The following is an 11,704-nucleotide window of genomic DNA, read 5'->3' on the forward strand; positions in this document are numbered from 1 at the left end:
TGCATGGTAGCTTTTCACCAACTGAAGAAAGGTGGTAAGAAGGCAAAAATCCGAGCGAGAAAAGAGCCAAGATGCAGTGTTTAGGTCGAGAAGGGTGATGCCAAGAGATCGTGAGAAAGTCCGTGAACACCCACTGCGTGTCTGGCGCTGTGCTGGGCTCTGGCAGCGGGGGCGAGGGCCAAATATATGAGGAAACTGGCATGTGATGCGATCCGTGAACGTCTTAGTGTCTCGCAGGGGAGATAAAGCCATCAGTGGAAGTAAGATTTACTGGGCAATAAAAGTACAGAAGAGAGAGATCAGCAAGCTCTGTCGCAGCAGAGGAACAAACGCAGTGAAAGAAGCAAGAGCTGCAAATTGGGGATTCAGAGGAAGTATGTTCACTGTAACCATCATTTTTTAAAATATTACTTTTCCAACTTTTGGTGGGGGAAAATGAAAGTGAAAGAAAATCAGAAAATAAATAGTCCAGTGACCACGTGTTTACCCTTCATCCAGCTTCACCGATTTTTTAAAACATTTTTCTACCTTTGCACACCTCTGCATACATACTTTTTTCGCTCTGTCTTTAGAAAGTGGGTTGCAGACATTTTAACACTTTACCACTAAGTATTTCAGCCAGTGTCTCCTAGGACTGGACTTCCTCCTGCAGCCACAGTACCGGGATGACATTCAGGAAACTGACCATCTCACAGTCCATCCACGTTCAGATTCCTCTGTCCCAGTATTGTCCTTTAGATTTTTTTTTTTTTTTGATCCAGGATACAATCCACTGCGTGTAGTTGTTAGTTGTCATGTTGATACCATTCTAGTATCAAGTCACTTTGGAATCATTTAACCTCAGAGGTTCCCCTCCTTTTTGACTTGTTTGCTGAATATTCTCTTGTTTTTAACATTATGTATAAAAGCCATTGACGTACTTATCAATCACCTTCTAATGTCTTTAGACTATGGCAAAGATGAGCAGTAAGGAAATTCCAGTCCTTCTGTGGCCTGCAAAGCCCAGGGGAGCCGGACTCCTGGCGCACGAAGCTGAGACGCTTCTAATCGGGGCTGGATGTCTAATAAGGGGTGTGGGTCACGTGTGCAGAGGACACACACGGAACCACTCGTGCGAGACTGGGCTCCACTTCCCCAAGGGAGAGGAGCTGAACTTCCCAGAATGGGATCCTGGCGGGTCACCTGCCCAGGTTTCCTGGCAGGTTAGCGGCTGCGTCCCCTCCAGCTGTGACTCTGCGAAGCACGTGCCCCTGGGAACCTCCCAGGCCAGCAGGAAACACCCGGTCATGCTTCCCGGTCCCCCTACCGCTGGGTCACGTTCCGTCCTTCCGCCTCCGACATCTTTCCTTCCCTCATTCCCCCAGCAGCTTCCCGTGAGAAGATCGCAGGATGTCGTGAAGTCCACATCTCTCCTGTTTTTCTTTCCTTCGCGCTCGCCTCTAACAGAACAGCCCTCTCCTGAGCCATGGTCATTGTGTCGCCGCGCAGCCCTGGGCACCACCATGCCACCGCGAACTCTAAAGATGACTGATGGCTCTGCCTTGGGATTCCCGACCTCCAGGACCTAGTCCACTGGAGGCATCCAGCAAAAACGTCTTGAGTGGGTCACTGACTGTCACCACTAGTGAACTTCTGGGCTGCCCAGAAGTCTTCCTACGACTGAAAAGAGCTGAGTGCGTTGAACAGAGGGATGAGCATTACAAGAGGATGGGGCAGTAACACCTGATCGGCCACTTCGTGCCAAGCCCTGCACTTTGTCATGCTGGAAAGTTGCAGGGGACACAGATCCGCACTCCGTACAGTCCTGAGGGGAGGGGCAGAGCGTGTCCTCACGCCTTTACGAGCCACAGCAGAGGTGCAAGCGCACGGGACAGGCCGCGCCTGGCAGGCCGGGTTCCAGCTGCTCTCAAACGCGTGCTGAGCCCGGGGCATCGCTGTGCAGGATGCTGGCAGTGGAGTCCCGTGGGCTTCCCCAGGTGGCTGTGCAGAGAGCGGCTCAGCCTGGGCGTGCTCTGAAAGGGGAACAGACTGCAGAAATGGCGTGATGCAGCCTGGAGAGGCGGCGTTGGCAGGAGGGCAGGGCTCCTATTCCAGAAGGGCCAGTGGAGAGAGTCCCTTTGCTGGAGTGCAGGTCTGTGCTAGGTCCCAGCTCGTGATGACCTTGACAAGCAAAGAGGGGCGATTCATAAAGAGTTTGGGCTTAAAACTTAGCATTTTAGGTCTGATATGATTCGGATGGTTACAGTTAGTGTCCATGGGCTTCCAAGCCAGGTTAGCAAGCTCATTTTTTTCCCTCTAGAGCTGGCTGGATGGGGTAGATTCTGGGGTAAGGAAGAGTGGCCAGAGGACAGTTAACGACTCACGTAAAAGACAGTGTCTTAACCAGGCTTGTGACTGTGAGAATGAACGAGAGAGACAGCGCGCAGAAGGGCGGGGTCTTGGTTCTGAGCAGCTCCAAGTGCAAAGGGATGTGAAGGGCATCGATGGACAAACACCAGTGCGAGCCGCTCCCAGTGCCGGATGAGCGCCACACTCCGAGTCTTTAGTTGGCGACCACTGTTCTCTGGAATGCAGAGAGAAAGAGCAGGAGAGAAAAAAGGGGAGCACAACTGTCCCCCCAGGTTTTCCAAGATCAACATGGGCTCAGTGAGAGGAGCGTCTAATGGACGGCCCCCTGCTGGTGCCAGGGCCCTGCCCAAGACGCCCCCTTTGGGCGTCTCAGTCCCCATCACCCCCCTTATTTCTGTAAAGTGTACAGTGTATTTGCAGTTGAAAATCGGCTGCTGCAGGAGTATTCATGTTAAAAACAGAGCTCTGTCTCATGTCCAGGATCACTATGGAAACGGCTGTTTCTAGCAAGTCGCTGATAAGATACAGTTCAAGGACCCAAGTCTGTGTGGGAGGTTTTTACCCTCCTCCGGACTGAAGATCTGCTTGTTGCAGGAGGAATTCACAAGGTCAGCTCTGGCTCTCTCTCTCTCCTTTTTTTAACTTGAAGGATGAGAGTTAGTGATGTCCTCACTTTGCTTTAGATACACAGATAGAAGGTAAATATTATAACCAACCTTGTAGAAACACATCTTTCGAGTATTTTTTCATTAATCACTAAAGCTCATAATAGTAAGTACATAATGCTCTAACATGGCTACTTTTGTGACACGATGTGCGTGTTACACATAGGCACACACACACACAAATAGTAACTCTGTGAGGTGATGGGCACGTTAATTGACCTGATTGTGATCATCACTCATGGCATCTATGTGTCTTAAATTATCAGTTCAGCTAACTGAAAGACATCTTCATGCTGTACAACCCGCACGTGCAATGTTGCCAATCGTATTTCAATAAACTGGAAAAAAAGGAAACAACAACAAAAACCCCAAACCCCTACAAAAAAAACAAAAACAAAAACCATGTTCCAGCATAGTCTCAGGTAAGAAGGTTCAAAACAAGTCATGAGAGTCTCATCTCGGAATACCGGTGCGCCCCTGGCCCTGGGTCACACACAAGCCACAGCCAGTCTGTCTCAGGACGACTCCTCTATGCAAAAAAAAAATGAAGCATCTATTTTATTCTGCAGACAGAGAGTTCAAAGTCATCACAGCTTAACTGAATCATGTATAAAAATTACATCTAAACAAGATACTAAAAACAATGCAGATTGCAACATAGGCTATTAAAGATAATTTTACATGAAATTTTTCGTGAATTGGGAGGAAATGTTTTCAGGAGAAGGAGATTCAGAAGCACAGCCTTGGAACAGGCCTGGCCTTAAACTCACGCTGGCTCTCAGGACGGCCGCACTCTGTCCCTCTCTGTGCCTGAGTCACAGCCGCGTCCACTATGAGATGCTCCGTCCCAGGCTGTGCATTTGAAGCCTGGCTGAAGAATAGCAGCGCCCAAGAGGGCCTTCAGCCATGGGGATTCAGAACCAAAGGGCCCTCAAGAGGCGACTGCAAAGCCTGACTCACCGCCCTGGAGGGCGGGCCCTGTTGGATGTAGTCAGGCGAGCCGTTGGCATCAAACATCTCAGCTGAAGCTTGGAGTCGCAATATTCGGTTTGTAGGTTGGCTCCTGCCAGCATGTCACCAGGCATCGGGGGATGGGGGGACGGTTCTGGGTCATCCTTCAGACGTCAGCAGCATCAGGGAAGTGGCATATGGCATCTTCATGGCGGCTCATTGACTCGTGGGCAGAGCGCTTACTCTGGGACGTTCTCTCTGGCCTTTGCATCCACTGTGTCTGCTGCCTCCCATCCTGGGAAGCAGGTGCTGGGATCATGCTGTACGGGTGGTGAACCTGAGTCTCTGGAGGGAAAAGATCCTGCTGGTGTCACCCGGGGGTGTGTGCAGAGCCACAGGTCAAACCCAGGACCCTGGGGGACAGGCTGAGCCTCCCCTGCTCACACACGGCCGGGGCGGCAGAGGGGGCACCATCTCAAGCCTGGAGCTGGGTCTTCCATGGTCCCCGCAGTGCTGAGAGTAGTGACACCTCCACAGACAAGAGCCCAGGCTCTCCAGGTCCCCAGACACATGAAGGGAATTGGCCCTCTGTTTCTGCCAGGTCTGCAGTTCCTTTAAAAAGTTTTTTTTATTGAAGTATAGTCAGTTTGCCATGTTGTGTCAATTTCTGGTGCACAGCGTAGTGATTCAGCTGTGTATATGTGTGTATATATATATATATTCCTTTTCATATTCTTTTCCATTATAGGCTATTATAAGACATTGAATATAGTTCCCTGTGCTATATAGTAGGTCCTTGCTGTTTATCTATTTTATGTACAGTAGTGTGTATCTGCTAATCCCAAACTCCCAGTTTATCCCTCCAAATGCCTCCTTTCGGCCCTGGTATCCTTCTGTATCTGTGAGGCTGTCTGTTTTGTAAATAAGTTTATTGGTATCATTTTTTTAGGTTCCACATGTAAGTGATATTATATGGTAGTTGTCTTTTTCTGTCTGACTTCACTTAGTGTGATGATTTCTAGGTCCATCCATGTTGCACTGCCAATATTTCATTCTTTTTTATGGCTGAGTAGTATTCTATCGTACTTATATACCACAACTTCTTTATCCAGTCATCTGTTGATGGACACTAAGGTTGCTTCCATGCCTTGGCTACTGTAAATAGTGCTGCTATGAACACTGGGGTGCATGTATCTTTTCAAATTAGAGTTTCCCCTGGATATATACCCAGGAGTGGGGTTCTAACGAGAACTCAGCACCTTCACCCACGACGTCCCCTCCATCTCCAGCATCAGGGGAGCAGATGAGAGGGCCTCGGTGGGGTTAGCTCCCCCCGGGGAGTCATGCTCAGGCTGAATGAGAAAAGCCCAGAAAAGTTCAGACAACAGGCAAACCAAGAGCTTTCTCTCTTCTCCGTGTGTGTGGATGCTCGCACCTCACTCATCCAGGAGAACAGCCTTTGTTCTGGAAGATGACCCAGTTCACTGGGCAGATCAAGATAACATCAGCATCTAGGAGCAAGAGGGTTCCAAGATCTAAGGTCCCTAGATGACACCAGGGGCTTTGCCGGTCGGATTCCATCTGCCCTCTGAGTCCCAGACCCTTGTGCTTTCAAGGTCAGGTCTACAGCCCTACTCATCTTCCCGGCTCAAAGCTGTTGTTCTGATGAAGGATGTCAGTAACACACAGGATGGCTGGAATAACTTCCCTGCTGGTTGCGATAACCAATTATTCTAGAAAAGCTATTGAGTTCTAGAAAACGCTATACACTTTTCTCCAGTAACTGGGAAAGCTGTTGTGACCCAGAATTTTTCATGGTAACGTAAAAGTGGAGAGTGGGGAGTGGTTATTTCTTTCTACCTGGTAGCGCCACACGCCTGAATGTCATCACACCTGAACAGCGCCACACGCCTGACACCAGGCACCTGGTGCTAGCTTTTCCCAACCCGAACTCATCCTAAGCAGACCTGTGTCTGCTGTGTGCGTCCTTTCCCAGTTAATGAGACCCCAGTCCACACGGTCACCTCCGTGGTGACCATTCTCATCTTTCCTCTGTGCCGAGTGGCGCTACCTCACAAGTTTCTCTAAACCACCTTCCCCTTCAAGTCTCACTCTCTTGGTAAATTTAGACCCAGGTCACCGCATCATGACTTCAAATAAGGTCAGCGCCTGTTTTCTCTGCCTCCAGCCCCACCTTCACTCTCACCCACCTGCCACCCTGTCACAGAACCAAGGCAGTAAACCACAGACCCGACCACACCACGCTCTGGCTTAACCCCTTCAGGGGCTCCCACCAACCACAGGACCAAGTCTGAATTTTCCTGTGGCTTTCAAATTTCTGGTTGAGATTCATTTACTTTATAGCCCCATCTCTTACCAACTTTTAAAAATCCTTTCCCAATTCAAACACAGATTCATGGAGAATACCTTTAGTCACACTGGATTTCTTACCATTTCCCAAAATTCTAAGGACTTTCGTGTACTCTTGCCCTTTTTATTTCAGATTGTTTCATCCAAGGAGAATTTCCTGCTTGAAATATTTGAATGTCCATTTATCCTTCAAAGAATAATCACATGCCTCGTTCCAATATGAGTCCCGCTGCAGCCCGGCATAGTTCATTCATGGCGCCGTCATAACGCGCATTTATAACGTGGTGTGATTATTTGTGTACGTGTGTGTGTCCTCGATTTTCCCATCCCCACAACCTGAGATCCAGGTTTCAAACTTTGGATTATCTTTCTATTTCCTAGCTCATTTAAATGTTTATAGGAGCTGGTCAGTAAATATTGTTGAATGAATGAAGAAACTAATGAACCACACTTGTTCAAGGCTTGTAATGAGCACACCCAGGACAAAATTATGCAGAGATACAGTGTGATAGGATTATATTAATTACATGATGGTTTAGACCACAGCACAGTCAACAACAAAAACCCACCAAGGCGAACCAAGGTATTTAAAATTCCACAGAATGGCAAGCAAGCAAAGATGCCATTGATAAGAGTAGTTTGGTTAGATCATGGGGGATGGGTCATCGAGACATCTGAATGAGAAAGTCAGCTAATTTCCTTCTGATTTTTCTTACCCTAACAGAAATGTTTCTTTGAAGATCTGTTAAAAAGTCAAAAAGCAACTGCTTCCTGTCTTTAATATTTCTGTGCAACTAAATCAAATATTTCTGAGCAACTAAACCACGTCACGTTCCCCATGGCTAAAACATGCTTGGCCAGCGCGTTGGAGTCCACGTTAAACCCACCCCTGTGTCTAAGGCCCACAACCCAGCCCTCCTCACGGGGCTCTACCCGCAGTTTTCTGTTTCTAGAGGTTTGGCTCAACCTCGAGCTCATGTGCTTTTACACCCGTTCAGTTGTCACATCGAATCCAAATCAAAGGGATGGGCGTGGAAACCAGCGCACGGTGGCCCTCCCTGCATGCCAGCATGTCCCCCGCGAGACCCAGCTCATTTGATCGGCTTCCTTTCCCAAGACAGGCTGGAAAACAGCCATCCTTTCAATGCAAAATCAGAACTTCCGGCAGGGAGGCACGAGATGGTGAACAGCGTGTTTCCTATAGACGCAGAACTGTTTTACCAGTATCTGTGTGGGTTCACCCTTTGGTCCAGAGGGCACACAAATGATCTCAGTCACTGAGACCGAGACATGGGGGAAACACAGTGGATGTTTCCTGCGTCACTGTCTGACCCCAGACCTCAGACACTAGGTACGTGGTCATGTCACCTGAGCTGGGGAACAGGAACACCTGCCTTTCCTTTCACACCTGGTCCTTCTGCAGCATTGAGGGTCACCTGTGCTCTGCTTGGCCTTCACCCCGGGGTAGCTCCTCGTCCTGGACGGTCCCCTTTGCTCTGTGACTCACATCACAATTGTCTCCGTCCTTGCAGCTGGCAAATGACTTGCTCGCAGATGTTTTTGCCGCCGTCGGTTCCGTGACGCTGGCCTTGTTGGTGGTCCTCTCTCTGGCGGTGGTTGCTTCCATCATCGCCTCCAACAAACGGGCAACCCAGGGGTCCTACAGCCCGAGCAGTCAGGAAAAGGACGGCTCTCGAGTGGAGATGTGGAGCGTGCTGGCTCCCCCTGCGACGGAGAGGCTGATTTAGAGGCATCCTGTCTCTGGAGGAAGAGATCCGCACCCGTGAACGGGATGATGGTACCCACGGGTTTTTCTGACACCCCTGGAGACATCAGTGTACGACTGGGAACACTGAATCTGTGGGAAGCGCTCCTCTGACCACCACAAAGATGTGCATCGTGGTTCAACTGGTCACCTTGTTTTATCATGTTATATTAGCCAATCACAGAACAGTGTTTTTTTGCACCAGGAATTTCAGCCTCCTAATTAGCAAGAACACCTACCAGGGGACAGCGTCTTCTGCAGAAAGCCCCAGTGCCTGTCAGTTAGACTTCACACTTTGCAACCTGGGGACACGTTTTTAGTTTGCCCATTAGTGGGCTACTGAGATTTTTTTTTTTTTTTAACACAGAGACAACAGGGGAAAATAGGCACACTTTTCACTCTTCCTATAATGTAGCAAAAAGTTGCAGTTACCACCTAGGAAATGATGTACCCACCCGTCCCTCAGTCACGGATTCCAGAGAGACATGGGCGTGGCCTGTAGTTAAAGGGCGAGCCAGCGTCCACAAATAAAAGTCGAAACGTGGTGGTTCTCCTTTGTGAGTATTTTGTGCATTTTGTGACACTACATGTGACAAAAGTAACCTCTAGGAGCATGTGAAGAACCTTTTAACTAACTCACCTTGAGCATTATTTATAAAGTCATGGCTCTATGTAAGGTGTTGCTTATGGTCAAAACAGTTCCCTGGACAGAAAACAAGATAAATGAAAACTCAGATTCTCAAATCTAAAAGACTAAGGTCTTTCCTTCCAACTGCTTTTTGAGAAGTTGGTGTCAAACCACGACCTCGTCTAAAGGTAAGAACCCCAAAGGAAGGAGTACGTGAGTGCGAGTGTCCACATGGTATGGAGGGAAATACAGACTCTAAGATTTATGTACTTTTTCCCAAAAATTTGGTTAGAATTTTATATATGTTTTGAAATGCATATAACATGCTATTAAAGTAGCATAAAGGGGGGAGCGTATAGCTCAAGAGGCCAAGCGCATGCTTAGCAAACACAAGGTCCTGGGTTCCACCCCCAGTACCTCCTCTAAAAATAAACTAGTAAACCTAATTACCTCCCCCACCAAAAAAATTAAAAATAAAATAATTTAATAATTTAAAAACTTAAAAAATAAAGTAGCATTTAAACAAAAATTTTAAAGACATGCCTATGTATTTTGGATACATGCTCAAAAAATCAATGACAGGAACTTTTATATCTGTTCTAGAGCAGGACATCATTCCAGAAATCGCTCCTCTCATCCCACGTCACCCGTTTGCTCACCCTGTTGGGCCATTTCCAACAGCACCAAGCATGCCGCCATATTTCCTATTATATACAATTATCTACTGGGGCCCCATCTCCCTCCAATTACCATCCCACTTCTCAGCACCCCTTTCAGCAGAACATCCAGAAGAGGGTTCTCTACGTTCTCTGCCTCCCCCTCCCCTCCTGCTATTCTCCCTTGAACGCAAACTAATTGGCTTCCCTCTGCATCTCTCCATGAAACAGCTTGTGTCGGGGTCACCGATGGCCACGTTGCCAAACACAACGGCCCGTCCTCTGTCTTCAGCAGCCGTTGATACAACTGTCATTCCTTTCTCAAAATCCTTGCCACCCAAGGGACACCGTTCCATCTTGCTTTTCCCCTCACCCTAGTGTCCCGTCTCCCTAGTCTCTTTGGCTGGTTTTTAAAATTTTTTTTAATTTAAATTTAATTTTTTTTAATTAATAGACAATTTTTTAGAACAGTTTCAGGTTCACAGCAGAATTGAACAGAAAATATACAGAGCTTGCACATAGCCGTCCCCACCCACACACAGACACTGCCCCACCCTCAACACCCCTCATCACAGTGGCGTGTTTGCCTCAGCTTCCTGAGCCCTCCTTTGTTTGTTTGTTTGTTTCCATGCTCTTTATCACAACTGGACAAATCACATCTTTTTTTGCTGTTTCTCTTGACTTAAGTTAAATGAGGACAAGAACTTGGTTTTTTTGGTCTTTCATGGCAAAAATCCCTCACCTAGGACAGGCCTAGTGTACATTAAAAACACAATACATATTTTCTGCATAGATGAACAAATAATGAATGGAAAACCCCAAAGTGCCCAAGATTCGTGTGAGCTGTTGTTGGATGTTCTGGCTTCTAAACCGTCACAGCTGGGTAGCTTATTAATGTCTACTTCTTTGGCTTTCTCTCCGTTCCTAATATTGCTTGAAGTGTCTGCTCATGAAGACGGATGTCCCTGGGTGTCTGCAGCTGGAGCCTGCCCGAAGACATTTTGACTCTTACGTCCCATTAGAGTTACAACTTCTTAATCGAGCCTTACATGGAAGGGACAGAAAGAGCGCTTGCTTAAAGGAAAAAAATAAGTAGCTGACTTAAAAAAGACTACAAACTAAAAAAAAAAAAAAAAAAAAAATTACAGAAGTTGGTCCTGTCGGGATCAGCACAGGTGAGAAGAAAAAGATAACCCTCAATGGTAATATGTTACGTTTTGAAAAGATGTCATTAATCTGGCTTTCTCCCTCTTCCAGTGGCTACTTCAGGGCTTTACATAGGAATGCGTGTTCAAACACATATAGGAATGAATGCCTGCAGGCATGAATGAACGAATGATTCCACGTGGATGCTGCCAACATACGGGAGGTCACTTACAGGCTGACCCAGCCAGTCAAATCCGCATCTTTGAACAACCTAGATCGTACAGTGTCTCATGGGGAAAGCTTCTGAGTCGGCCCTATGGAGAATTTGCACTGAACCATCTTTAACAAGATAAACCTTGTCTTACACAGAAAGTCTGGTGCCTGCATCACCAGTGTTGGTGTAACTTTCCCATCATGTGTAATTTTGCAGTTTGTGTTAACTCGGTTTCAAAGGTGGTGGAAACAAGCGCCTCGTGCTTGCTTGCCTCGTAAGCAGATGTGGGTATGTCTGCCTTCCCCCGAGTCGGGGCTGGCCTTGTGACTTTGACCAACAGCATGGCATGGGAATGCCGCTAGGTGCGAGAGGCTTGCGGTTTCACTTTGTTTTTTTCCCCCTCTCTTGGCTGGCGGCCCTGAGGCTTCCACACCATGAAGCCTGGAGTGACAGAGCCACGTGAGAGAGAGACCCAGCTCTGCTCAGACGCAGCCACAGGGCGACCCCTGTGAGACCAGCAGAGGAACAACCCAATCGAGCCACAGAATCAAAGAGAGATAATAAATCACTGTTCAACATGACTAAGGCTAGATGGGTTTGTTACACGGCGGTGCATGACTGAGTCACACCTGTCCACACCCACGAGGCAAAGCAGGAATGCGGTGGAACGCGGGACTCCTCTGTGGCTAATTTCTTGTTTCCAAAGCTGCTGCTCTGGGAACTGATGGATTATGCAGTATTCATTTGCAGAGCAATGATAATCAGCCCAGTATTAATAAAATAGGACAAACGTAGGTCAGTTTTCTCTCAGTGGAAGTCAGGTGAGCATCTGGTCACTCCAGGCCCAGGACTGGAGGCTGGGGGCCAGGGCTGCAGGCTGGGGGGCGGGGGAGCAGAGTAGACACAGCTGCCCCACTGCCTGCCCGGATCGGGGGCGGGGGGCACCGAAGGAAGATGTAC

At 48.0% G+C, this 11,704-nt stretch overlaps 1 protein-coding gene across 1 annotated transcript in view; it reads left to right on the forward strand.

Moving 5' to 3' along the window:
* Window positions 1-8,495, forward strand: part of CRB1 (crumbs cell polarity complex component 1) — a 128,757-nt gene extending 120,262 nt beyond the window's left edge. Inside the window, exon 12 of the mRNA XM_031438347.2 lies at window positions 7,868-8,495. Coding sequence (XP_031294207.2) covers window positions 7,868-8,083 — 216 coding nt within the window. The 3' untranslated portion in view covers window positions 8,084-8,495. The remainder of the gene's footprint in view (window positions 1-7,867) is intronic.
* The last annotated feature ends 3,209 nt before the right edge of the window (window positions 8,496-11,704 follow it).

The sequence above is a fragment of the Camelus dromedarius genome, chromosome 21 (assembly GCF_036321535.1).
Source record: "Camelus dromedarius isolate mCamDro1 chromosome 21, mCamDro1.pat, whole genome shotgun sequence".
NCBI lineage: Eukaryota > Metazoa > Chordata > Mammalia > Artiodactyla > Camelidae > Camelus > Camelus dromedarius.